Genomic DNA, 27679 nt, shown 5'->3' on the forward strand with positions numbered 1-27679 from the left:
TGCCCGCCGCGTACAATCGGGCTTGTTTTGCAAATTTATACCAGGATGGAGCTTGAGTGGTTGGGACAAAAAACCCAAAGTTTTTCAAGGGCTCACAAACAAAGCTTTGTTTGCAGAAAACTCACAGATGTCAAAACCTTGCTAGTGTTGGGGAAGGCTGCGTGGGCAATGCATGCGAGCCAAAGTTGTCCCATTTGGGAAGCCATGTTTATTTTCTCGCTTTGTTTTGGCTCATTGCCATTTTGTAAAACATCCTAAAAAAAGATGTAACAAAGGAGCCGGAAGTAAACCATGATCGGACGTGCGACGTCACATTTTACGGCTTTTTTTGCAATTCAAATCCAAATAGGCCGCATTGATTGTGCTATCAGGCCACAAACATTTCTTTGGAATGTTGTGCTAGTATGTTTAAATAACGTGAAATACTTGAGCTAACCGTCGAAATGGCGTGAGGAGATCACGGTCAAATTGCGGCCGGGTCCGATTAGCCAAAATCAATATCAAATCAAGGATCCCGATAAGCGGCTCGACACGGCGCGGCTCGGCCATTCATCATAAGCAAACTTGATAGTTTCCCGAAGAGATGATATTCAGAGGAGCGTCGAAGGTCCCCTCTTATCTCCCCGGAGCAGCGCGACAGAAGACGCGGCGATCAATATAGCGGCCCCGGTGGTGTGAAGTACTTGCAATTATCAACGAACCGATTCTAGACCGAAACCCCTCGCCAAAGTCCTTCTTGTTTACAAGGTGAGGCACAATGCAGATTGAAAAGGAGGATTACAGCTTTGTTTGTGGGAACGAGTGCTCTTCACTCCGCTTGCAATTCCGTGACGTCATAGCATGCCGAGAAAACGAAGCTTTTTCTCAAAATACATGAGTGATTAAAAAACTACAATGTAAATAGTGTAATATGATTTGTAGTGTGTGTTTTGTGCCGCTGAAGACGTGGGAGGTCCATGCACCTCCAGCTCATCACCGCATGGAGGACGTCTCTCTTGCGCCAAAGTTTGACGACCATCCCGGCCCTCCAAGTTGCGCGTAAAAGCAGCTTATCGCCCTCCAAAAGGGAAGTTGTTGATCGTCATCCTTCATTTCCATACGTGCGAAAAGCCCCCCCGCGAGCGAGGGTCCTAAAAGCACGAACCCCCCACCCCCTTTTTCTATCATCCTTCCATCATCAGGCTGACATGCGCAATCGCTACCGGCTTGCGTCCACAGCGCAGGCTCCGTGTGCGCTCATTTCAAGCAGCCCGCTTGCACTTGGCGGCTGCCAGTCGCTGCGAGCCGACGACGGCGGGCCAGGCGGCGGCGCGCTGCGTGCACACGGCGACATGTCCCGGCGCAAGCAAGCCAAGCCGCAGCATCTTCGGGCCGGACGCGACGAGCCCCGGAGCGGCTTCCGCCTCCTCCGTCATGACGGTACGTTCGCTCCCGTGCATGGAAGTTGCGCGCGACGGAATTACAATTCTTCTGCACCACTTAAAACAAGTTGAACATTAAAGTTCACATTGCTACCTAATTTGTAGTTTTCTTATTTGCTGATTATTTAAATTTTAAGCGCTTTATATATCAGGTTTGAAAAGTGACTTTTGATTGAATTAGTTTTTAAAAACTATGCTAAAATGTACAAACACTTGCACTGAAGTTAGCAAAATAACTATTAAAAATAAATAAAACCTCTGTCTACAAGTTTCATGCTAAATTATGATTTAGCAGAATGTTTGGTTCTTAGCATTTAAACTTTTTATTTAATTTAATTATCTAATCAAATACGAACTATTATATTGACATGCTTAATTGTATTCTCACCGATTATTTTTTCCAAACTCCGCATCAAGTTTGTGTTTTATTATCCTCTTTCCGAATTACTTTTATGCGTAAGCAGATCTGCCCGTCTATGTTATCTCTCGTCATCATCTATGCCGTATAATTCAATTCATTTACAGGGCGAGCAGATGTTATTCGATCCTTCTCATGCTGCCGGGATTGAATTAACAATAAATAAAAAGCACTGTTTTGATTGTAATGTAATGTAAATTACTTCTAATTGCTGCAATAAGATCCATTTAACGAATATTAAGTTGGTCGGTGCAGTTTCTTAACCAGCGGCCGTCCATCATTGATGGGGGTCCTGACCTTTGCCGACCTCAGTCAGCCCCGCTCGTGTCCGCATCAAAATGCATTTAGTACATGGGAGGTTGAAAGGTCGAGAGGCGACTCTGTCCCCTCCCTTTTCTAAAACCACAGAGTCAGGAACGGTTGTAAATCTGCCGCCTTGCTCAGCTTATTATACGGAGTGAATTACAGCCCTCGGCATACACGCACGCCTTGGATTATAGTTGGACAAATATTTCAAAGATGGAAATAAAATGAAAACACCTCGTTTTTGTTTTCTCTGGAAGTAAAGTGAGCCTGGAAACGCGCCTTTTTTTTTTTTTTTTTTTTTTGCCGAGACCACCCAGTTGGTGAGCTGCTGATTGTTTACCTCTGACAGGACCCTATTTTGGCATGGATCGCCTTCACTCGCCGCTAATTGCACACTTGGATTGTCAAAAGCAGATAGTTTTTTTTTTTTTTAAAACATTTCCCGAGGCAGACAAATTGTCTTTATCGACTCGACTTGTGACAATTGGGCCCAATTGTTTGATCAAATTCAAGGTAATGTATTAAATTGAGATCCACAATTTTGGATTGAGTTGTATTAATTTCCTGGCTGCAGAAAAGAGTTTTGTCAAGTCGACGCTTTCCATCTGCTTTCTTTTTTTTCTCTTTTTCTCGAGCCGCCTGTTTCTCTAATGGCGCGAAGCCTGAACAGATTGAATGTAAAGTCCTCGTCTCATAGCTTTTTATTCAATGTCGCGAACAAAGCGATTGTTATTCAAACTCAAATCCAAAAAGGCCTCTCGTTTCCTGTTTTTCCATTAAATAAACACAAGGCCAAATCAATGGCACATATGGATGTTGATTATCTGTCTCGATGCACAACGGGGAGGTCAGATAACTTTATTGAACCCGATTGATTTTTCCGGCAGATTATTAACATCTGAGGACGAGAGTGTGTGTGAAACATTTGGTGTTAAAGTGACTGAAGACCTCCAACATGTGAATGTTTAATCAGGATTGACGGAAAAGGATCCAAAACGTTTTTGAATAGAAATGTTTTGCCATACGCTCCAAATGAGGTCCAAATTCCTGCGGTTCTCCACGCAACACAGTGTGACAAATATTTATCCCGTGGCATTCATCTTTCTGCCAGACTCCACTGAAGACGTGGAACGAGAGGACCCAAGCGGGACGGGCAGTTCCCCCAGCGGCGAGGACACGCATGTGTGCCATCAATGCTGCGCCGAGTTCTTCACTTGGAACGAGCTGAGTGAGCATCGGAAATCCTGCGCGGAGGTGTTGACGGTGAGGGGCGGCGCCAGCGAATCCCCCGCGGGACCTTCGCCGGTCCCCAGCGTGGACTCGCTGACCGACTGTGACAGTCTGGACGAGGCGATGGAGGTAGAACTCAAGCCGGTGGAGAAATACTCCACCAGCCCTACTCTGGTAGATTCCGTCGAGACCCGGCAGGCTCTGCCGAGCACCAACGTGACCCTGGAAATCCTGCACAGCACCAGGGTGGCCGTGGCCCAGTTCTCTCAAGGGGCGGGCAGCCAGTCGGGCTCAGCCGCCATCCCGCTCATCCTGGAGCACTTGTTGGCTTTGCAACGGCAACAGGTCCACCAGCTGCACCTGATCGAGCAGATCTGCAGCCAGGTGGCCACCATCAACAAGCAGGAGGATTCAAACCCGGCGTCCGTCCCACCGTTATCAGGAAACGCGCTTGACGGCCAAGCTTCCGTTTCGTTGTCAGCTGTGTCTGAAAAATCACAAAAGATCCCCTCGCAATCAAGAGAGTGTATTTCCGCGTCCTCCTCGGAAAACTCGACTCCATCCCTCTCAAGTTGCGGCGGCGTCTCCGCATTAATGCCCCCATACGTCGGTTCTGCGAATCCTCTCGGCGTCGCCTTCCTGCCCCACAGCCCGCCCAGCGGCGTCATCTTCCCCAACCCGTTAGCCGGCATGGCCGCCACGGCAAACGCGCTGGACCCCCTGGTGGCCATGTTGAAGCAGCGGAAGGCCAAGCCACCCAGCACTTCGTCACCGTCGTTTGAAAGCAAGCCCGGCCCTGAGGAGCCCTTCTTCAAGCATAAATGCCGCTTCTGCGCCAAAGTGTTTGGCAGCGACAGCGCCCTGCAGATCCACCTGCGCTCGCACACTGGAGAGCGACCCTTCAAATGCAACATCTGCGGCAATCGCTTCTCCACTAAGGGCAACTTGAAAGTGCACTTCCAGAGGCACAAAGACAAGTATCCTCAAGTCCAGATGAACCCGTACCCCGTGCCAGAGTATCTGGACAACGTGCCAACCAGCTCTGGGATTCCCTACGGGATGAGCGTGCCGCCAGAGAAAGCAGTCTCTTCGTGGCTGGATAGCAAGCCTGTCTTAATGACCTTGTCGGCTTCCGTGGCTCGAACCGGCGTGGGAGGCTCCGGTGAGCCTTCAAGTGTTGCGCCATCTGTTCAATCCTCGTACCAGCCGCCTTCTGGTGAGCACGTGCTGCCGAGCCCGAGATTGTCTCCGGTTTCAGATACTGGACAGTTCAACCAGGAGATGGAAGCATCCAGCGGCATCAAAACAGAGGAGGTGCACCTTCCACAAAGCTGCATGCAGATCCTGCAAGTCACCCAGGAAAGCAACAACGCATCTTTAGCGACAACGCCAGAACCTGCGGCATCGGTGTCTCCTGCCTCCAGCTCGCCCTCGCCGGAAGACTTTTCCCCCGGCGCTCTCCTGGAGTCTATGCAAACCTCGGAAACCTCAAAGCTGCAGCAGCTGGTGGAGAACATCGACAAAAAGATCAGCGACGCCAACCAGTGCGTCCTGTGCAAGCGAGTCCTCAGCTGCCCCAGCGCACTCAAGATGCACCACCGAATTCATACGGGCGAAAGGCCCTTCAAGTGTAAGGTGTGTGGTCGGGATTTCACCACTCGGGGCAACCTCAAGACCCACTTGGGCCTTCACAGGGAGAACCCGCCGCTACAGGTGCTACACTCCTGTCCCATTTGCCAGAAGAGGTTCACCAACGCCGTGATCCTCCAACAACACATCCGGATGCACATGGTGGGGCGGCTCCCCGACTCCGCTCTGCTGGACGAGCTTCGGGAGATGGAAGGAGAGGACGAGAAGAGCTCGGACAGTCCCGGGAGCAATGACCTTGTGGAGGGAGATGACGCAGAGGAAATGCAGGAGCTTGAAAATGTAATCAGTCCTCCGAAATCTTCGCCAGAGAGCCATCTGATTGACGCCACGATGAAGCTCAGCTCCTCCAATGGTTATGATGACCAGATTCAGATTGAATGTTCTTTCACTGAGAAAGGAATGGAAAATCTGGGAACCACCAGCCCCCCTGCAACACCGCCTTTATCCCCTGCACAAAGTACCGACTACCAAGGCGAGTTAGGAACTCAAGGTGTCACGCACCTGCTGACCAGCGGCTCAACCAGATCAATAAAGTCGGAGGGGAACGGTTACACAGAACCGCACCAGATGTTGGGCATCAACATGTCAGCCATTTACCCGACAGTCACCAGCTCGGGGATAGCCGCCCTGCTGGGACCGGCGCCTCCTCGTCGGGCGCCCAAGCAACACAACTGCAGCGCCTGCGGGAAGAACTTCTCTTCGGCCAGCGCCCTGCAGATCCACGAGCGCACGCACACCGGCGAGAAGCCTTTCGTCTGCTCCGTCTGCGGCCGAGCCTTCACCACCAAGGGCAATCTGAAGGTAGGGCTGAACAAAAGCTAACTTTGAAATTAGCATGCGTCGTCTTCTGACGTCCGTGGTTTTTGTCGTTCCCCAACAGGTTCACATGGGAACGCACATGTGGAACAACGCGCCGGCTAGGAGGGGCCGACGTCTGTCAGTGGACAACCCCATGGCCCTGCTGGGTTCAGAGGGCGTCAAGTTCGACCTGGCCGCTCGAGCCATGCACGTGGACGCCGGCTTCTGGAGCCGCTACGCCAGCGCCATCACCAACGGCCTGGCCCTGAAGAACAATGAGATCTCGGTGATTCAAAATCGAGGCGTGACGCCGCTGCGCCCGATGGCCGCCGGCATGGACAGAGCGAACAGTATGGCCACGCCCATTTCGAGCCTGGCCAAGAGCGGCGTGGAACTGGCGAGCAACAGACACTTTTCTATGCTGCTCGATGACAGTAAAGAAATCGGAATCAATTGATACAATCTATAATGGACATTAAAGTATTTGTGAACCAGCTGGTTTCCTTTTACAGTGAATTCCTGTTTTTTTGCAGCTTGATATGTATGAGAGCATATACTGTACATAAATTCATTTTCAAAGTATTTCTTTGTACCTGTTCTCTGCTGCTCACACAGTTCTCCAAAGTGTGAAGTCATATTTATCCACTGAACATTGTTTTCTTGTTTTGCTTTGATTTAAAGTCCATGAGAAACTTCACACTCCGTGCTTAGAGCTGCTTGGAAAGAAGGGAACATACTGAATGTTGTTTGAATCAATAATGCAAAAAGTCTGCGCTCTTAGTTTGGATAGCAGCCCAATGCTGCTAGCTGGTGCAAACCACAACATATGCTCACCAATACCGCCAACACGTTCAAAAGCAAAACAAAAACTCAATGATCGGATTTCTGTGTTCTTGTGGGAAAATTGAAAATTGACAGGCCGAATAAAATGTAGAATAAGAATGACCTCAACCTTGTCTTGATAGACCATCAGGTGACAGATAAATATGACTGGAAATACAATTGCAAAAACTGATTTGAAAAAAGATATTACAGACTGATTAACATAGCTCAATAATTATTTGTAGTTGTGTTGCCTTCACAAACCTCAGAGATTTTAACAATCATTTTGTTCCTCTAATCTACCAATATCCCCAAATCCACCCAAATGAATTATTATTTTTATTATTATTTTGATCTTAATTGCATTACCATTTCACCCTCAATTGTAACATCTTAGAGAGAAAAGAGAAATATGTCTTGAAATCCACACGAGTTTGTGAAGGCGACATAAACCCCGCCCTCGGCTGGATGACATCATCGCTTGGTCAACATGGCTGACAGCATCCCGTTAGATCCGATACGGAAGAGCTTGCGGAGAAACCACTACTACTACCATTCCGTCCGACATTCGAGGTATCTGGGCTTTTTTTGCTGTCACTTCCGCCGCCGAGCGACAAGATGATACGTTACAATGTTCAGGTTTTTGTTATGGCGTCAGCTTGGCGTGTGTTTATGCGTGTGTTTACTGTCGCGAGACTGTTAGCTTGTGGGGCTACAATAGCATCTCCGCTCTTGTCGACTTCCGCCCGGTTTTGTTTTTGTGTGGCAGGTGAAAGCCAGGAAGCTTCGATGAAAGTCCGTCATCTGTTTATTTTTGATAATTTAAACATTATTTTCCTTAAAGTCAGAATTGAACCCCTCGCTGCGCTTAATCATCCTGTTGTGTCAGCTGTGCCATGTCACGTGACCGACAATAACTTTTGCGTCACTATGAGCATCGGTGGAAAATCATTTGTTTGGTAAATCTTTGCCCGAAAATGAGTTGATTACTAAATCAACGAGATCCCAACAGAGAATATGGAGTTTGATAGTATTACGCCAAACACTTCCGATGTTTAATAGTGAATTTTACCACTAGCCTGAATAGTAAAAATACCACAATGTTAGTGGCTTTTGAAAATGGTGGCCCCCAACTGTACTGTCATCTTGACATAAAATATTAAATTCATATTCACACTGCATTGTCTCATTGTTAAGACCCTAGCTCAAGTATTTCATGTTACTTCCGTACGTCTATTCCCGATATTTGCATAACAAGTTTCTTAAGTACACTCAAGCGTGTTGACTTGAGCTCCAAAGCAAACGGTGGGTGCCACTGATGACTTGGACTTCCATCTGAGATCCCTCGAGTGCATTTTTCATCTCGGCAGATTGTCAGTGGACGATGAGCCGTCCAGCCTGGATGAGATGCCCCTGATGATGTCCGACGAGGCCTTCGAGAACGACGAAAACGACTACCAAACACTGCCGCGGGCCCGGGTTAACCACAGACGGCGAGGACTTGGCTGGTTCCTCCTCGGTGGCTGGAAAGTTCTCTGGTCGAGGTTTGCCTCACAAGTCTTCCCTTAATTTTACAGTTATCATTTCCTCTTGTTTTCTGGTGATGTTTGATCATAGTGTGACGTGACTCGAAATCCCCCTGTTGTCTTCTTTTTTGACTTTTGACACCACCCAAGTCGTCAAGCCTGAATTTATGTCAATACATTCTGTATTCATATCTTTCATTACCTCAACTGTCATTATTTTTGTTTATTTATGACGCATTTTTCATCCCGTTTGGGCTTCTACGTCCTCTGTTTAGCACCAAACACATTTATGGATTTTTTTCTGTCATTCTGTACACGTTAAGCTTGGCATCAAAGGTGTGTGTACATGAGAGTGCCAGTTTGGATTTCCAACGCATCGGTAGCTGTGCGTGAAGCGCAAAGTCACCATCGAGGTCACCGTTTTGCCGCCCGACGTGCATTTGGCAGCTTTTGATCCCCTAAGGAAGCTTTTGACGCCGAAACAAGAAAGAGCGCTTGGCGTTAGTTGCCGGGGGTGCGTCTCCTGCCGAATCGATACACCCCCAACCCCCCTCCCTGCTCCTGCGCAACCCCTCGCTAATGAACAAATTGGATTTTTCACAGCTGACCAGTTTGATGCTTTCCAGTAATTTTGTATGTGCACCGCTCGGGATTATAAAAAGCAAATAATTCACGAGCCCACTAAGCCGCCGTTATTTAAATAGCCTTCATTTGCTCAAATAATCTGGCGTATGAATCTGGACACCAAGCGCACCGAGGCGGAGCATCGCCACCAACGCAAACACAGTCAAAAAGTTGTCAACGCCAAAGTCGATTTGAATTATTTTTTTTTTGTTGTTGCTTAAAAGGTGGAAAAGCCAAGTCAGTCACCATGACGATGTACATCGAGGTCAGATGAAACTGTCGCTACTTTGTGTTAGGGGTTCGAAAACTTTTTGGCTGCAAGGTCCCTCTCCAGAGAGAACTTATTTTGATATTAAGATTGAAGTTGAACAAATGAATTTCAAAAATATGACTTGAATTTTTTTTTTTTTTTTTATGGGTCACGCGGTGGCACAACTTTTGTATTTCATGCTCCAGATACGCCGCAATGTCGTCATTAGCAGGTGGATGCGTAGGAAGTCAAACTTCCCTTTTTGTTTGCCTCGCTGCAATAAATCAATCTGGTGACATGCCCGCATGTTAGCAATGCTCCGCAAACAGCAAACAAGGGCACAAAGTGTGTCTGAAGATGCTACAAAGCACACAGTGTGTATTTGTCTGCCCGGGCCTCGGCTCGCAAATTGAACTGTGAACGTTTGCCCCCCCCCACCCCCCCCCCGGCGTAAACGCTAACCTTTTCACCTCACTGCATCAAATGCTCCTCACGTGGAAACTAGAAAGACTTCATTTATCATATTTTGTCATCCCCAGCTGCTGCGATTGCCTGGTCCGAATGTGCCGGAGGAAGAAGGAACTGAAAGCCCGCACCGTGTGGCTTGGCCATCCGGAGAAGTGCGAGGAGAAGTTTCCCAAAAACTCCATCCACAACCAGAAGTACAACATCTTCACCTTTGTGCCAGGGGTAATGGCTTCAATTGCGCAATCATTTTAAATTGCTAAAAAAGTGAATATTGCATTCTATTTTTGAAAATATTCTAAAGTGAAGACGTCCCTGCATATTTCAATGCTACTTAGCGTCTTGTCATTGAGCGTTCCACACAAGGGGACGACAGTCAAGCTTACGTATTAAAACTCAAACGGCTGCGTAATTAAGAGACTCACTCACTCCCCCACCATAAAATGTCACCTGTCCATTGGAGACGTCCATATTCAGAACAAATGCGCCGTTCTGCTCCCTGCACCTTGAATTATTAATCACTTGCAAATTGAGTTTAGCCTGCACTCCCCCCGCCACCCTAAAGGTCACGGGGGGTTCATTAAGCTCCTATCGATCCGGCCGGACGCCGCGCTCTCATTATTACAAGCATTATTCAAAGTGACCCAAGAGCTTTGTGTGATGTCTCGTAAAGTTTAGGCGAGTTGCTGTCGTATTCTGATGATGTGTCGTCTTGGCCCTCAGGTTCTCTACCAGCAGTTCAAGTTTTTCCTCAATCTCTACTTCCTGGTGGTGGCCTGCTCGCAGTTTGTGCCCTCGCTGAAGATCGGATACCTGTACACGTACTGGGCGCCTCTGGTAAAGTCTTCTCGCACGCTCACAAATAAAAACTGGGTGACAGGGTCTGTCATTCTGAAGCGTTCAGGCACCTGCACCTCACGCGAACATTTATGAATTAATAATCAAACCCGGTTCCTATTTGCGTCATCATTCAGATGTCTGGTTTGTCGCAGGGCTTCGTGCTGGCGGTCACCATGGTGCGTGAGGCGGTGGACGAGGTGCGGCGCCATCGGCGGGACAAGGAGATGAACTCGCAGCTGTACACCAAGCTGACGCTGCGCGGTGAGCCGGCTGCGACTGTTTGCTGACACGCCGATAGTCGATACGCCCCGCTATCAACCAATGCAATCACCCCCGTAACATGAGTCGTCCCCTGGCTGTAATTGCAGAGATTTTTTTTCCCCCCTTAAATGCCGCTTAGGATCTTCTCCCCCGACCCCCTTGTGCGATATTCTTGCAGTCGTGTTGTCACACCTCTTAAGCCGGGCAGTATGATACTTTGCAAAGGAGGCGATAAATATGAGAGTTATGAGACAACCAAAGGCGGTTACGTCATCACGATAACGAGAATTAATCTTTTGCAAGGTGACGCAAGAAGATGAGAGAATTGTCGCAAATCAATAGCACGTGTCTATTTAAAGTGCTGTTGTTGACGTGTTTTTTTCTAATTTTTTCTTTTTATTTTCTCCTGCAGGTAAAATCCAGGTGAAGAGCTCAGACATCCAAGTGGGCGACCTGATTATTGTGGAGAAGGTGATTGAAAGAAAGTCATTGTAAATGGAATGAAGTTCTTCTTTTGCAACTAGTTTTCACCATCCAAGTCAAGACCTTGTTTAATAATTCAGCAAGATTCAAATGACCTCAGCAACCGCAATGGGTAACTCTCCACCTTTCCTTTTCTTCCTAGAACCAAAGGATTCCCGCAGACATGATCTTCATGAGGACGTCTGAAAAGAACGGTGAGCGCAAATGACGTCTGCCTTCAATCTGTTAAGCAACACGCTCGTCCGGGCGCTTGTTGACGTCTTTATGTCTTGAACACGCACGGCGCATAAGCACATATTTGTCTTTGGCACGCCGTCCCGCCGGCAAGTGTGAATCATCCCGGCGCTCTCCATCACAGCTCAGCCTCTGGGGGACGCTTTACAGCCGCCCTCTAGCCTGCCTGTCAGAGAGTGGCCCGCATCCATCACTTTCACACGTAATATTGCCCAAGATCGATGCAGGTCAACATTTTACGCCGGCTGCCCGTCCGATCTGTTTATTAGCGTCTTTATTTGCACGGAGGGAAAACACAGGAGCTGGTTGAAGACCAGCACACCATAACATTTTTTTTTTATCATGCTCTTGTTGTGTCAAACACCAAAAGCATTTAATTTCCTCTAAGAAAAGCTTGCTATCATAAAACCAGCAAATGGAAATTAATATCGTCTTCAACCTGCTCTTTGAACACACACACACGGTGCAGCAGCACAGGGAGAAAAGCAAACCGCAAATCTCACCGATGTATTTTGTCATCTGATTCAGGGGCGTGCTTCATCAGGACGGACCAGCTGGACGGCGAGACAGACTGGAAGCTGAAAGTGGCCGTAGGATGCACGCAGCGGCTTCCGGCAGTGGGGGTAGATTTTGGGTTCAAAGCTAAACTGGGCCTTCAGTGTTTGTAGAAGCTGCTGTGGTCAAATAATTGGTAATGAATAATGGTTTGGTTTATTTCCAATTATGTCTATGGTTCCTCAGGACCTCTTCTCCATCAACGCCTTCGTCTACGCCCAGAAGCCTCAGCTGGACATCCACAGTTTTGAGGGCAACTTCACACGGGTACACTTGTTTTCTTTCCGATCCTCACCAAATAGTTGACAAAGCATCAACAAAGGACATCTTGTCTTCGCGTCTGTCTTACATCACACGCAGGGCCTGCCGCTAGCTAGCGAGCTCCCATCTATCCTGTCTAGCTTGCTTGTTGCTTCATTTTTTTTTAGTTTTTTTTTTATTAATAGCAGATTAGCACAGCCCCCACAGAGAGGAGAGCGGCACGACAAAGGTGGCCTTTGTGGTCTGTCTTCACTCTTGGCCACACACCAGGCAGGCTTAGTGAGCGAGCACTTCCTCCACTCATTCATCCTTCGTGGCCTTCCTTTGCATATCGTGTGCTTTGAGTCAGAGCAGGATGGAAGGGGAAGCTGGCGATGGTGGTGTGTGGGGGTGGAGGGTGGGGGGGGAAGAAATTGGGTTCCCACAGAAAATGAACTTACCTATTTATGAGCCCCCCCCCCCCGCCTCCTCCTTGACGCGATGACAATGTCAGAGCGGTCAAGCGTCGGGCCGCCCCGACATTTATTTTTCATGCACTTCACCGCTTTGTGAGGATTGACAGGATGTGGCTGCTTGGGTGTCATAATTATTATATCAGGACAGCCATTTGAGATGAAAGCGGAGCCCGCACTCACCACTCCGGGCCAGACCGTTTGCCTGCGTTTGGCTTTATTTAAGAGGGCAGCGGTGAAACCAGAGAGACCCCCCAACACACACACACGGGGGCCTTATTCTCCTGTGCCGTGAAATCTCACCGACGTGACCTTGCTGTATTTTCTTTTTTTTTGTTTCATTTAAAAGAATCCCTGTATTGATTAAAAAGAGCTACTGTATGACTGTCAGCTGCTCACTGGAAATTAGAAGTCTTATCTCAATTTTCTTCTTCCGTTCATAGGAGGACGCCGACCCCCAGGTCCACGAGAGCCTGAGCATCGAAAATACGCTGTGGGCCAGCACGGTTGTAGCGTCGGGTGAGCAATCGTTGTCCGTCCCTGGTGTCTCCCGAGAGTGTTTGCGACTCCCTCGCTGGCCATTGATTTGTGGTGACCAAACGACCTCCCCCGCCCCAACTCTCGAATGTCCTGACCTTGACCAGAAGATAAAACACAATGTTGAGAAAGATCCTCTCTTTCAAATACTTTAGATTTTATCTTGGCCCTTTTAAGTTCTCACATTAAACTTGCGCCGGCTCATCTTATATGAACGAGTCTTTGGTGCTTTGTTCTAAGGCCACCTTAATGAATTGGCCAGTCAAGATAGCAGCTTATCGATTTGGGTCTCGTGAGCGCTCCCGGGATGTATTAAACACCCGACTTGAGTGACAACGAGACACACCGACGCTTCTCGGCGGTCTTATTGCCTCGGCCGTCATGCCGTTGATATTGCTAAAACGTGTTTGGGGGGGGGGGGGGGTAGCTAATGAGCGCCATGACTCGTCTTGTTTGTTTGTTTGTTTGTTTGTTTGTTTGGCAGGCACCGTGATCGGGGTGGTGATCTACACCGGCAAGGAGACCCGCAGCGTGCTCAACACGTCCCACGCCAAAAACAAGGTGGAGGTTCTTCTACTTTTGCCAAATTCATTTTGACTAATCTTTCCAGATCAACACAATATTGTGTTCAATGACAATCTCTCGTCAGTGGGGAAAAGGTCATTGCCGTTGGCTAATTACCCAAAAGGGAAATTAACTAAGGGGAGGATTTAAATGACTTTTTCTGGCGAGGAGTTAATCCGGCAAAATCCCTTCATCGAGTGTTTTGTTCATAGAGATTGATGAAAATGATTCCGAGGGTCGGCTGATTGAGTTTTCGGCTGTTGCGTTTATGATTTGGAAAAAAAAAAAAAGTGTTTGCACAACGTTGTTCAAGTGACGACATATTTTCCAAAGTGGATCAAAATGTCTGCCGGTGTAATTCTAGCAAGAAGGCTCGTTTTTAAAAACAAACAAACAAAAAAAAAAAATTAAAGAAATTTTCAATTTTATTTTATTCTTTAAAAAATATTTTTCTAATATGGCGTTTATGTTCTCTTGGACCAAGATCCAGTGTAGCATTAGCTCAAGCCTGCTGCAGTCTGAGAGAAATTCAATATATCAAGGGGATGATGTCACAAGTGCCCATGCGGCGAGCGGAGATTGCGAGGCGTCAAAGTCGATAGTCGCGCACGACAACGTTTTTGGCCTCATATAATCGAGGCGGGACAAGGATCTGCCTGACAGGAAGCCGAATAAGGATTGTCTCTTTGTGTCTGATCGTCCGACGCAGCCTTTCGGAACACCGTCATTGTTAAAAAAAAAAAAAAAACCTCTCAAACTGTCATTGGAACAAGCTAAGAAATCAATGTCCGTTAAATCTCACGCTAAAAGCAATAAGCTGCATCCTGACCAAACAGCTTGAGAGCACTTGCACCAGACAACAAAGATAAAATCACGTGCAGAGGTGGCAAAAGTATTTTAATAACGATTCTAAAAAGCCCAAACTACAGATGCCTGTGTTCAAATTTAGCGACAAGTAAAAAGCATTTATAGTCTGTTACTTCCCGCCACAAATAAATCGCAGCTCCAATTTCACACGCACGTTTACGGAGCGCTACAACAAATCATTCCTCTTTTAATAGCGTGGGGGACGACTGGAGTGAAATATGTTCTTTTATTCACTGATCACATCTTTAAGGTTGAGGTAATTGAGCCCTTTCCCTCCCTCCCACCCCGAACCCGCCTCGACCGGCTGTATAATGACTTCATCCGATCCCCCGTCCGGGCCTACAGAACGTAGAGCGGCCATTGTTCTGCCTAAAGGGGATCCTTTTTGCTTTTCAGCTGTGTGCTCGCTCTTAATTTTTCTTCATTTTAATCCCACCGTGCCCCCCCCGCCCCCCCTTCCCACCACCACCTTTTCTATTTTTCTCAATAGCTCAAGCATGAACCTTGTCGCCGGGGCTCCCGCCCACCCCGCGCCGGGCTCCTTGGAGTTTTAACGCGGCCCAATAAATCAGTCGCACTACTCTCTCGGGCTGGTTCGGGTCAGTCCCATCCTCGGGGGAAATGTGCTTGCTGGGGGTCTGCTAGCAGTGGAGGAATTTTCCTCGTACTCCCTGCCTGCTTCCTATTCATCGCAGCTCCTCGAGCGCGGGGAAATGTTATGTTGGGGTTTTGTTGTTTTTTTTTTGTCAGTGCACTGCGTCACATGAAAGCCCTCCATACCCGCTGCCAAAAATGGGCCGGGCAGCTTCTTTCTTTGACATCTTTTTCCCACATGCTCCATTGGCTGTGAGACGCACTTGAAAAATAAAAGACAACTTTGACCCCCGCTACTCCTCACCCCCCTCCTCCCTTTTTTTGTCCCTTTTTTCCCCAGAGCCATCTCAATATGGGAACTCCTTTGACCCCTGGTCGCATTCAAAGGGGACAATGTAGTGTCGTTAAAAAAAAAAAAAAAAAAAAAAGCCAGCAATAACCTCGTTTATGTCATATACGCGTTTTGCATAACAAAAGCCAGAAGCAAAGAATGTCTTTCATTGGTTTTTGTTTGGTAATAATACAGAAAGACGTATTAAGAAGACGACTTAAAATTATTTCCAATCTCCTAAAAAAGTACATGAATACAAATTTCTAATTATATTGCCCTTTTCCTTTTTTTTCCCCACTTCTGTCTGCAGGTGGGCCTTCTGGACCTGGAACTGAACCGACTCACCAAGGCCCTGTTCTTTGCCCAATTGGTTCTGTCCATCGTCATGGAAGCTGTGCACAGCTTTGTAGGTCTGTGGCTCCGCAACCTCTTCCGCTTTGTTGTGCTCTTCTCCTACATCATCCCCATCAGGTACCTCGGAGAACCGTTTTTTTTTTTTTTTTTTAAATAAATTCACTCTTGAAATGGTTTTCACGAGCTGCTTCATTGACGCAGCCTGCGAGTGAACCTGGACATGGGCAAGGCGGCTTATGGCTGGATGATCATGAAGGACGAGAACATCCCCGGCACGGTGGTGAGGACTAGCACCATCCCGGAAGAACTGGGCCGGCTAGTCTACCTCCTGACGGACAAAACAGGCAAGCGAGGCCAGCTTTTCTGTGCCCTCAGGGTGATAAAATCCCGCAGCCCTTTTCTTTTCAAGGTCGGGATGGATTTGCCTTTAGTGCCTATTTATCCAGGTTGACGGTTAATAGAATGAGGAATAATCAATCGGCGGGAATCGCTTCCACCTCGTGGTACGATCTGGCGGCGGCATCCATTAAAACGACAGTCGTTTTTGCTCACATTGGTTGTATCTGTATTGGCAATGAGATTAGGGCCGGATGTGGGTCATGTGATATATTGTGATCACTCTGATGAGGTTTCAGGTCCAAGCCTCAGCACATTCCACCTGCTGCAGATGGAATGTGTCCCAAAACATTTATTCCGATAATCATCCTGAAATGTAGAGGTGGAAAACTGGGGTTTTCTTTGTTTTGTTTTTTTAAATTTTCCTTCAATCTATGTGACCCACAGGCACTCTGACCCAAAATGAGATGATCTTTAAGAGGCTGCACCTGGGGACCGTGTCCTACGGTACCGACACCATGGATGAGATCCAGAGCCATATTATCCAGTCCTATGCTCAGGTTAGTTTATCCAGAGCGCAAAAAAAAATAATGTGAGCGTTATGTTTAAAGGATGTCTGTCATTTCCCGTCAGGGCTCCTCCAGCGGCGGCTCGGCCACGGCGTCCCAGAAATCCCAGACGCCGGGCCCCAAAGTCCGCAAGAGCGTCAGCAGCCGCATCCACGAGGCGGTGAAGGCCATCGCCCTGTGCCACAACGTCACGCCTGTCTACGAGGCGTGCGGCGAGACCGAAGCGGCAGAGGCCGAGCAGGACTTCAGTGACGACAACCGCACGTATCAGGCCTCCAGTCCCGATGAGGTAAAAAAAAACATTGTTCAACTAAATAACGCCTCTTTGTCTCGTGAGAGGTTGGAAGCTTCCAAAGCTATTTAAAAGTCTCTATGCGTCCTCCTGAGAACTTATGATCCCAAAGCAAAGTCGTCGTGGAGTGCTGTCTGATTTTATGCTTATGAACTACAAAATCAGATAATGAATTTTGAAAAAGAAATCGCCATGAGAAAATCAATAATTTTCCCAGATGTTGGAGGTAATTGCAAAGTTGAGCAAACCGAAAACAGTTGGAAGTGGAGCTAAATCTGGTCTCTTGTCCCGTCTGATGTATGTTTTTATTTACATCCCCTCACCCACTACCACTGCGTCCCAAATCCATCCGCTCGCTTAGCTTGATCAATATTTAATTTACTCTCTGAGGTGACAAGAGGCCCCCCTCGCCCTTTTGTTCTGTCACTCCCTTGGTTTTTATTTTTTTTTATTTTGTACTTTCTTTCACCTCAGTCATTGAACGCAGCATCGCCTTTAATGATCTGTCCTGCCCACACTAACACTGTGGGCTTTTTTTTTTTTTCTCTCATGAAAATCAAAACTCGAATTCAGAAAAGAATTGCCTGAAGCCAAAAGATTTGAGAACCGTTACTCTAATATAAGCATTTAAATCAGATTAGATGCAAAGCGTCCTCAATTACACTGAATAACTTTGCGGGTGTGTTGTGTGAGCTATGGATGGACACACTGGATAATCATTCACATGTGTTGCGTCAAAAAGGCAGCTCGAAGGGTTCAGGGGAGAGTAGCTGTGTGTGTGTGTGTGTCTGTGTGTGTGTGTGTGTGTGTGTTTAGAAGGGAGGGATGGATGACTGGGTATTAACAGGAAGTCCCAATTTGTAGGTCAGAGTATAATAACAACCTTTGAGTGAGCAAAATTGAAAATGAAGCCATTGAGAGTTGTCGTGTGCAGCTGAACGCTCTCTCACTCGCCGGAGGGCTTCGGTGGGGGCTCGCAGTTCCTGCCGAGGGAAGATGGAGGAAGGGAGGGGGCAGGAAAGCGCTTATCTGCCGCGCAATGAGATAGGATGGACATCCCATAATGCTCTGATGTCTCAGCAAACAGTGGAGTCGCTATTTGACAAGTGTTAGTCTCACAGCAACTTGTCCGAAACAAGCTAATGAAACTGTGTCTGTGTGGGCACAGGTGGCGCTAGTGCAGTGGACGGAGAGCGTGGGCCTCACCCTTGTCAACCGAGACCTGGCATCCCTGCAGCTCAAGACCCCCGCCGGGCAGATACTGTCCTTCAACATCCTGCAGATCTTCCCCTTCACCTCCGAGAGCAAGCGCATGGGCATCATCGTCAGGGTCAGCCGCTTGTTTCCATTCCCCAAATGTTTTTTCCCGGTAATAGTTTCATTCACTATTTTCCATTGATCACCCAGGAGGAGTCGACAGGTGACATCACGTTCTACATGAAGGGCGCCGATGTGGCCATGGCGAACATCGTCCAGTACAACGACTGGTTGGAAGAAGAGGTACCTAATCGGAGCAATCAACATCTCACACCCCAAGAGTGCATAAAAATGGCATCAACAGCACATGATTTTTTTTTTCCCCGTGCTATTTCCAACCCATTGTCGATATCCTCTGCTAATCAGGACGTTCATTGAGAGATCAACAGTCCGCGTCTATGTTCATAATAATCATATTGGCAGTATTGAGTCATTTAGCACCGGGGGCAGCTTTTGATTTAATTAGTGACCCAGATAGTAATTACAATATGTCATATTCGCAAACATCATTTGCTAACGATGCCCCGTCGGGCCCACTCGTCAATAAACCAATCAAGCCCTCGTATCCTAAAATGAAACGCCATCCGTCTCCTTTTGTTTTATGGCCCTCTGCCCCAGGCGGGAGAAGACTCTCCCCGATTCACAGACTAATTCAACTCCTGTCAATTTGAATTCTATTGCTCATCTAATAACAAAAAAATTTAATTGGTCAACATTGTTGGTTGGTTCCCGTCAGTGTGGCAACATGGCCAGAGAAGGTCTGAGAACGTTGGTGGTGGCCAAGAAGTCGCTGTCCGAGGAGCAGTACCAGGACTTTGAGGTACAAGTTCGCCGTGCCTTTCCGATCGGTTCGTAAGCTGACCCGGGCCCACTTCCCCTGGCAGAGCCGCTACAACCAGGCCAAGCTGAGCATCCACGACAGGACCCTGAAAGTGGCGGCGGTGGTGGAGAGCTTGGAGAGGGAGCTGGAGCTCCTCTGCCTGACCGGCGTGGAGGACCAGCTGCAGAGTGACGTTAGGCCCACGCTGGAGCTGCTCAGGAACGCCGGCATCAAGGTGGGCCCGAGAGATCCAAAAATGAAAAGGAATATAAAGTATCACTTTTTTTTTTTGTTTTGTTTAGATCTGGATGTTGACTGGGGATAAGCTTGAAACGGCCACATGCATCGCCAAAAGCTCTCATTTGGTCTCCAGAAACCAGGACATCCATGTTTTCCGACCGGTAGATTTTTTTTTTTTTGGGGGGGGGGCACAAAGTAAACAAACCCTCACCTGTGTTTGCATTAAGGTGACCAACCGAGGGGAGGCCCACCTGGAGCTGAACGCCTTCCGCAGGAAGCACGACTGCGCGCTGGTCATCTCGGGCGACTCCCTGGAGGTGTGCTTGCGCTACTACGAGCACGAGTTTGTAGAGCTGGCGTGCCAGTGCCCCGCCGTGGTGTGCTGCCGCTGCTCACCCACGCAGAAGGCCCAGATCGTCACGCTGCTCCAGCAGCACACCGCCAACAGAACCTGCGCCATCGGTCAGCCGCCTTGCACAAACGCCACCGTGAAGGTCCTTGTCGCTTAATGTTCTCCATCTGTTTGCTCTCAGGTGACGGTGGTAATGACGTAAGCATGATCCAAGCTGCCGACTGCGGGATTGGAATCGAAGGAAAGGTAAATGTCACTCAGGAATCGGCAGCTTTTTTTTTTGTTTTTGGTGGGCACATCATTTTGTGATTCCATCAGGAAGGCAAGCAGGCGTCGCTGGCGGCCGATTTCTCCATCACGCAGTTCAAGCACATCGGCCGCCTCCTCATGGTGCACGGCAGGAACAGCTACAAGCGCTCAGCGGCCCTGGGCCAGTTCGTCATGCACCGTGGGATGATCATCTCCGCCATGCAGGTACTCTGCCGCTTTTCAAGTACGACTGTCAAAGACCACGTCTCAATCTGAATCTGTCGGCTTGCAACTCTGCAATCACGTTAAATGTATTCACTTGGGTGTTGGTGTACATTCGTAGCTACAGAAGAACCAAGGTCAGTTGTTCCAGAATTATAATTAATGTCACTTCATTACACAATATTTGACTTTTTTTGTATGATTTACTTGACAAATAATCAATGTATTTAAAAAAAATGAAAAAAACTAAAACTCATACTAAAACTAATAAACTCAAAATAATGCATTTTTGAAAAAACAAATACTAATAAAATTTAACGAGCCTGCGCTAAAAACGAATTAAAATGAACTTAATTTGAAACTCAAAATCAAAAATCTGAAAAAAAGAACCTCGCTAATTGCAGTCTGACCTTGAATATGACAGATCAGCGGATAAGCGGTGGAAGATGGTTTTCGTCCTAAGTCTTCACAAACTTACTCATTTGACTGTTTTCTTGCTGATCAGGCAGTCTTCTCGTCCATATTCTACTTTGCTTCCGTTCCCTTGTACCAAGGATTCCTCATGGTTGGGTATGTCTCTTTTTTCCATTTTTACAGGCATGTTTATAACCTGAGCGCCTTTTGTCACGCGCACACGTCAACAGTAATTCTAAAACTGCTGCTCTAAAGCCCCACTTTTTGACCTTTGAACTTCAGTTATGCCACCATCTACACCATGTTCCCGGTGTTCTCGCTGGTCCTGGACGAGGACGTGAAGCCGGAGATGGCGCTGCTCTACCCGGAGCTGTACAAGGACTTGACCAAGGGCCGCTCGCTTTCCTTCAAGACCTTCCTGATCTGGGTTTTGGTCAGCGTGTATCAAGGTAACATGAAATTAGAAAAGTGCAGTCCCCCACCCACCACCTCCGCTCCCTCCTTGGCCGTCAGACAATCTGTTTCTCAGTGTCTTAAGTTTCCAGCCGCCCTCCGCTTGTACAATGCGTGTAAAAGGATCGTTGTGTAATGGCTAAGCCGTGCAGCCAGTGGGAAAGGTCCGCCGCGCTTGTGCTCAGGCATGACTTCCTGACAGCACGGCCTTTTTTAATTAAAGGCCGCTGGTGAGCAGGAGGGAGGGAGGCTGGATTTGAAGATGATATAAGATCGTGGAGGGTACATATGAAGGCAATTTCAACGGAGGTTGACTAGCTGGAATGTGCTGCCTGCAAAGCCAATTATGTAATCAGGGAAGGCCTTTTGTCTTTATTTACTTTTTAGTGTATAAAAAAAAATCTCTCTACATTTCCCTCCTCTCACCACCAGGGGGCATCCTGATGTACGGGGCGCTGGTGCTGTTCGAGTCGGAGTTTGTGCACGTGGTGGCCATCTCGTTCACGGCGCTCATCCTGACTGAGCTGCTGATGGTGGCGCTGACGGTGCGCACGTGGCACTGGCTCATGGTGCTGGCCGAGTTCCTCAGCCTGGGCTGCTACCTGGCCTCGCTCGCCTTCCTCAACGAGTACTTTGGTGAGAGATGCACTAGGTGACGTGTCCGCGATATACGTGCGTCTATCTGTGTGTGTCCTGTTGGTGGCCTAATTTTGACGTCCTGCTTTTCTCTGGCTTGCGTGTGGCTCTCAGGCATAGGCAGGGTGTCCTTTGGAGCTTTTCTTGGTAGGTCATCCCCAGTCTGTCCCATGTGCACGCCATTCTTTCAGTTGCCTTGCGAGCATCCCGTTTGCTCTCCCATCCATCCTGTTGTTTTGTTTGACCTTCACCAAGGAGCCTACTGGATGTCGTGTGTGTGCAATTTAATGACCAGAAAAAGACGCGCGTGGTATACATTGTTCCAAATGTTTATTTATAAAAATGAATTGTTCGGAAGATGAATGAATGCAACAAATACGCACAGGACACAAAATTCATTAAGGTGCACTATTTGGATCAATCTTAATTTTAATTGTGTGTATTTTGTCAGACTTGCACTTCATCACCACGTGGCCTTTCTTGTGGAAGGTGTCATCCATCACGCTGGTCAGCTGCCTGCCGCTCTACATCATCAAGTACCTCAAGCGAAAATTCTCCCCGTCTAGCTACTCTAAACTGGCCTCCTGAGACTCACGAGAACAACAGCTCATCATTTTCATGCACTTTTTTTTTTCTTCTTTTAAACCGACGCAACTCCTCGCCGCTGGATGTGGAGGTCAGTGATCCACTGGAGCAATCAGACACTTTTTCCTTTTTTTGATTGACATCTCAGACTTTTTGGGATTACTTGAACAAAGCGAGCACAAAAAGTTAAAAAAGGAACTCGTCACACACCGAAATGGCCACCAGAGGAAGTACGCACTTTGATCCAAAGCTCCTCAAGTGTCATTTTTTAAATGCTTTTTATATACATCTTTGTAAGTGTTTTTACTCAAAAGTGCAATCAGGGTTGTCCGGAATGAGTTTTATCATTCACGGCATCTTTGTTTGCATCTCTGATCGCACATATCGTTTTTCAGGTGTTCAGGGGGGAAAAAAAAGTCGAACAGAATGTGGTTGGCGTTTTTTTTTTTTTTAAAAACTTTCCCTAAAGTGCATTCCTGTGTCGTGTTAAAATGTTGCGCATGTTGTGCTTTTATGTCCCACACTGCAAGTTGAAACCATGTCGCTGCTAATTAAGCTATTCTTTTTCCATTCAAGATCCAATAAAATTGAAAGATTTAATAGATTGCTGGTTTTTGAAGTTCTCCCTGCAGTGTCATCATTTGGCCACTGGATGGAGGAAAACTCCAAATATTTGATACACAATTTTAAACTGGAATATAATTTTAAGGGGGGAAAAAAGTACTCATATCAAATGTGGAGATTTACAGACTGCCCTCACACACGACATTACCTCTTTGGGCCTAAAAACAATCACTTTCATAGGTAGGGATAAAATATGGCAAACCTTTTGCCCAATGTCAGCTTTTCGCTGTGGCTTTATTTGGCCACTAGATAGAGCCAAACACCAAATGGTTTTAACGGCCGCAGACTTTTTTTGCAGAAATGTTCTATAAAATCTCGTTATTACCAAATGTGCTCGGAATGGATAACATTTTGGATATTCCTGGCGATTATTCAATTTCACTTGGGGCAAAAAATACTTTTGCATATTTTTTTTAATGTTCTTCATTGGAACATGCTTTACCGTTTCATGCACTATTATGCATTCATTCAACCACTCCATCTAGTCTGTGTTCCTTGGCCACAAGGTGGCAATATAATACAGTACAGTAGTCAAAGTAGATGGTCACCAAAGGTCAATAAGCTAGAGCAATATTAGTTCATTTTCACTGAGGATAAAGAATCATTTATTTTGTCAAAAATTCAGTTGAAAGCATTTTAAATAACATTCCTAGTTTCTTTAGTCTGTGAATTGTATTAGAGTGATTCCCATTGTGTTTTTGATATTTTTATTTTATTGAGGAGTTGACTTTCTGACTATCTGATGCCACATAGTCACTAGCTTGTGCGAAAAATGTCCCAGACAAACATTTCCAGACTTTCCTGCAAGGCAGCCAGCTTCCCTCTTTGAATCTCAAAAATGATTTGCTTTACGTGAAGCTATCTGTGCAGTAATTACAGATTGCGCATCTATCTGCACACGCAAAACAAAACAAAAAATGCTTAGCATGGAATACAAAGCAGCCGAGGGGCAAACGCCGCAATGTGTTATCAATTTGTGCCGAGAGACGAGGAAGTTGTTTGCGGATGAACGTGATGGTCCGGTGGCTTTTAACGCTTGCGCTGACATTTGACTTTGTGGCACGAAGAGTTAAAAAAAAAAAAAAAAATCACATTTTTGGGCTTTATATGAAATCATTAGTTTTCTCGTGCTAGCCCGCCATGACACACACACACGCACACCACACTCCGTTTCACGCAGCCCACAATTGCGATGTAAAATACTGACACAGCACAACTGCAGATGCATGGAACATCTGTTGATTTTTTTTTTTTTTTTCCCCTCCCATCCTCCTTTCTGCACTTGGATGATGATTTTTTTTTTTCTTAGCCAAAAAGGGAGAGCTGCCATTATGCTATTATCCTATCTGGTTACTAAGCAGCAGCTAAGCGGCCACGCCGACCAATAAGCGTATGTCGTCTGTCTTGGGCGATCGTCTCGCTATGAATTCCAAGAAGATGAAAAAAATACAAGATAAAGTTACTGCTAATGATACTCCCTCCAAAGGCTGCATGAAGCGACGTTTTAGCCCACACTAGACCAGACCTCATTTTACGGGAGGGTGCGTGCATATTTAGAACTTTGGCATTGATTTTATCCTTATTGCATAAATCGTACATGTAAAATTTGTTTTTAGTTTTATTTAATGAGTGGATAATTCCTGCATTTTTTTTCTTACCTCTTAAGTACATTTCTAAAGTATTTTGTATGTATAAAGTAAAACAAAGTGAACAAACCTGTTTTTAATGTATATTTGTTGTAAATATTTTTGTCATGCCCTCTGAATATTTTAATTGTACTTCATGTATTTGCAGTAATTATTCACGATTATTGATTTTACTTTATTTATTTTTCTCATTCTCTCATTTCTTCTACTGCCCCCTGTTGACTCAGGAGTTTAAACTGCAGCTCTTTGGCGAACATTTCCATGTTTTCAAATCCTCATCAACGCTCATTTTGTTCATAACTTCGACCTGTGATGTCCATTATGCTAACCGGAGTCTGTTCCAATGTTCTGTGAGTCAGCGACAAACCTCAAAATGTGAGCCCCATCCCGCCCCCTCTAACTGTCCTTCATGGGAATGAGTCACAGCAGCAAAGTTGTCTGCTAACCATTTGCTTGCGGTCCTGCCGCCGTGACACTGAAGCCCTGTGTCGGGTTTGGAGCCTTCACGCCGTACCCTGTGGAAGAGAGAGAAGAAAAGTAAAAAAAAAAAAGTCTCCCTCCAGGCTCCTCCCTGGCCTGGGCCGTTACCCAGCAGCGGCCTTCACAACAGGAAACGCGGGATTCCGTCATAGCGGCCGGAGAAAAAAGGAGAACATTGATGGGAGACAGGAAGTCTGAGCGCAGGATAGCGAGAGCCGAGAAGCAAAGGGGAGGGAAGTTTAGCCAGCGAGCTAAATAAAAACACAGGCAGAGTGGCTAAAATGTGACCTCCACCAAGGCCCAACGGCACATGCCTCCTTTTGCTCTTTCAATCAATTTATGCTCTTCAAAGTGGCCCAAAATAATAAGTTAAAGTCACATGCTTTTTTTTTTTCCTTCCACGTAATCTACAGTAGCACTCCAAGTTACAGCTTGCCAAAAATGGCCACAAACAGACATCGTTTTTAAAATTTACGCCGCTTTTACTCGGCTCAATTTACTATTAGAGTTGTCATAAAGATTTTTAACTCATACTATGGGGCCTTAATGTTAATGTTTAGTATCTTTGCTTCACTCAAATCTGATTGCTTGACTGAATGGAAAAGCCTCTAACAGCTTCCAGCCTACAAAAAAACAGAAAAATAACATGCTATGCTCATGCTGTGTTGTTTAAATGGCATTTCATGGAATGTAAAGTTTTCAACTGTGCCATTTTTTTTACCTTCAATCCAACAGATTGTGCTCTTCCTGCCTTGGCCACCCGGGGGCAGTAGAAAGCATATTTAAGGAAGAAGCCATAATTTGTCCCAGTACTAATTAGATCTTCACAGAGGATAAAGAATGTCTGTGAGTATTATTTTCTATCTACATGTGTCCATTGCACCACAGAGCAAAATTGGAAATGAAAAAAAACTTGAAAATGAGAAAAGATTCTCACGCTTGGAAACTTCCATACATTTGCCTTCAAAGCCAAAAACGGAAGCAACCAAAGAGTCCGGAGGGGTTAACATTTTTATTTTGGTACCCGTCAGTACTATATTTTTGTTTCTTCCAGTGTGAATATTTCATCGCTTGTTGTAAAAGAGACTTTTACTCATTATCCAAACAAGCAAGGTGCCAAAAAGCGGGTCTGAGTTGGCTTTTTATTTTCGGTGCTCGTCCCAACTTCTGACAATGGAAACCTTAACGACCGAGCATGGATGGTCTCCTAAGGACACGCTGCCGTTATTATTCATAAAATACACATTCATGAAGTCTTTTTTTAAATAGTTGCCAAGACAAGCAGTTGATGAGTCAGCAGCAGAGCTTCTGCACACATGAAAACATCATCTAATGTTCCATTCCACTGTAGAGACAAACCAGACTGTCGTTTTATTGTGCAGGGACAACCCACCCGCTAAATATTTTATTGTGGAGGGACAACCCACCAACCCGCGCCACAGCTGGACGACACACGGGGAACACTGTTCAGAAAGAAGACCCTGTTTGGACGTGGAAGAACTTTTGAGGGATCCAAGAGCAACTAAAACGTCTTTCATGTGAAATTTGGTGGAAATATAAGACGGCGCACCAAAAAGTCTCAAGGACCCTTGCCTGTAAATAATCGCTAAGTCGGCCATTTTGGCTTGAAGCAACCATATATATTTTTAGGAATTTCTACAAATTAGCCCCTGACACCTCTTTCACCAAACATTTGACAGATCTATTGTGATAGGACACACAAAAAAAATCTCAAGGACCCTTGCCTGGAATTGAACAGGAAGTCAGCCATGTTGCGCAAACTCCAGACCTTTGGCAAATTCCATCTCGGAAAATCTCAGTTAAAGTATTTTGATGGTTAAAATGGAGCCGCGAGGGCTCATTCTTTGCATCCATTGTTGTTCTTGCGTCATTAAAGAGTGGCAGGACTATTTATGAAGAGTGCACCAGTGTTTATTGCAGCACATGTTTGACTTCCTCATGCGGACCCCTAATGATATTTTTCCATGAGGTCAATGACAAACATCCTTTGAGGGACTGATGACTTTATCAGAGGAGATGCGGGTGATTGGTAGATAATGGCGAGGCCAATCATTTTTTGGAGCTTATTATGCTTTTTGCTGTTAGCCTAATAAGCTTAAGTAGCAGAACCACATAAGGAAAAATACCCAAAATGTCACTCCAGGGATGGACCTCCTACAAAGCTTGACAGTCCAAAACGTGGTTGGAATGTTGATGTGCAACCTCACGCTGTTCCATTTAAGACCTCTAGGTGTTTTTTTTTTGGGGTGTTTTTAACTTGTTCTCTGACCTTCAGGGCTCGAGAGTGGATGTCGTCATCCGAGAGCACTAGAACCACTTGCGGCTGGTCCCGACCGGTGGAAGTGGATCCAGCAGCCGACCGCAGTGAGCGTCCCCCGGGCGGCATTCCCGGAGGATCCTGCTTGCGCGTGTGCTCGGCGTGTCTCAAATGACTGGGTGCGCGAGGTATATAAGAGACTTTGATATTTTTATAATGGCGGCGTCCATAATGATGCGTTTGGCGGGCCCGCAGGCTCAAGTGGCCTCCTGATGGCAGGAAGCGCAAGAAGCAATTACTTGTCTTTGCAAAACTTGCAAAAGTCCTCGAGGTGCTTCCTTTTTTTTTTTTTTTTTATGGCATGTTAAAAAAAATAAAAGTTT

General features: G+C 46.5%; 2 protein-coding genes across 8 annotated transcripts; both read left to right on the forward strand.

The window, feature by feature from the left end:
* The first annotated feature begins 286 nt into the window (after positions 1-286).
* On the forward strand, positions 287-6774 carry sall3b (spalt-like transcription factor 3b). 2 transcript variants are annotated; one of them, XM_088366037.1, is made up of 4 exons: positions 287-747; positions 922-1419; positions 3257-5826; positions 5906-6774. In XM_088366037.1, exons 2-4 carry the CDS (start codon positions 957-959, stop codon positions 6278-6280), a joined length of 3408 nt encoding a protein of 1135 aa, XP_088222163.1. In that variant the 5' UTR covers positions 287-747; positions 922-956; the 3' UTR covers positions 6281-6774. The 2 variants fall into 2 exon arrangements, with proteins under 2 accessions (XP_088222163.1, XP_088222164.1); XM_088366038.1 differs by having other exon boundaries at positions 944-1419.
* Positions 6775-7088: 314 nt separating this feature from the next.
* Positions 7089-27541, forward strand: atp9b (ATPase phospholipid transporting 9B). Of its 6 annotated transcripts, none has more exons than XR_015854861.1 (30): positions 7089-7218; positions 8016-8189; positions 9585-9735; positions 10234-10347; positions 10503-10611; positions 11024-11082; positions 11237-11288; positions 11857-11951; positions 12070-12150; positions 13040-13115; positions 13618-13694; positions 15800-15960; positions 16045-16187; positions 16627-16739; positions 16813-17037; positions 18209-18370; positions 18448-18540; positions 19034-19117; positions 19182-19352; positions 19420-19518; positions 19585-19819; positions 19891-19955; positions 20028-20183; positions 20686-20750; positions 20877-21043; positions 21480-21683; positions 21798-21830; positions 22135-22359; positions 25754-25864; positions 27315-27541. XR_015854861.1 is itself a non-coding variant. In XM_088364653.1 (28 exons), the coding sequence occupies exons 1-28, from the start codon at positions 7136-7138 to the stop codon at positions 22269-22271; spliced, it is 3384 nt and encodes a 1127-aa protein (XP_088220779.1). In that variant the 5' UTR covers positions 7089-7135; the 3' UTR covers positions 22272-22868. The 6 variants fall into 6 exon arrangements, 3 of the variants coding, with proteins under 3 accessions (XP_088220779.1, XP_088220780.1, XP_088220781.1); XR_015854860.1 differs by lacking the exon at positions 27315-27541 and adding an exon at positions 26401-26831; XM_088364653.1 differs by lacking the exons at positions 25754-25864; positions 27315-27541 and having other exon boundaries at positions 22135-22868.
* Positions 27542-27679: the final 138 nt, after the last annotated feature.

The sequence above is a fragment of the Syngnathus floridae genome, chromosome 21 (genome assembly GCF_059516105.1).
Source record: "Syngnathus floridae isolate MCC-2025c chromosome 21, RoL_Sflo_1.0, whole genome shotgun sequence".
Lineage (NCBI taxonomy): Eukaryota > Metazoa > Chordata > Actinopteri > Syngnathiformes > Syngnathidae > Syngnathus > Syngnathus floridae.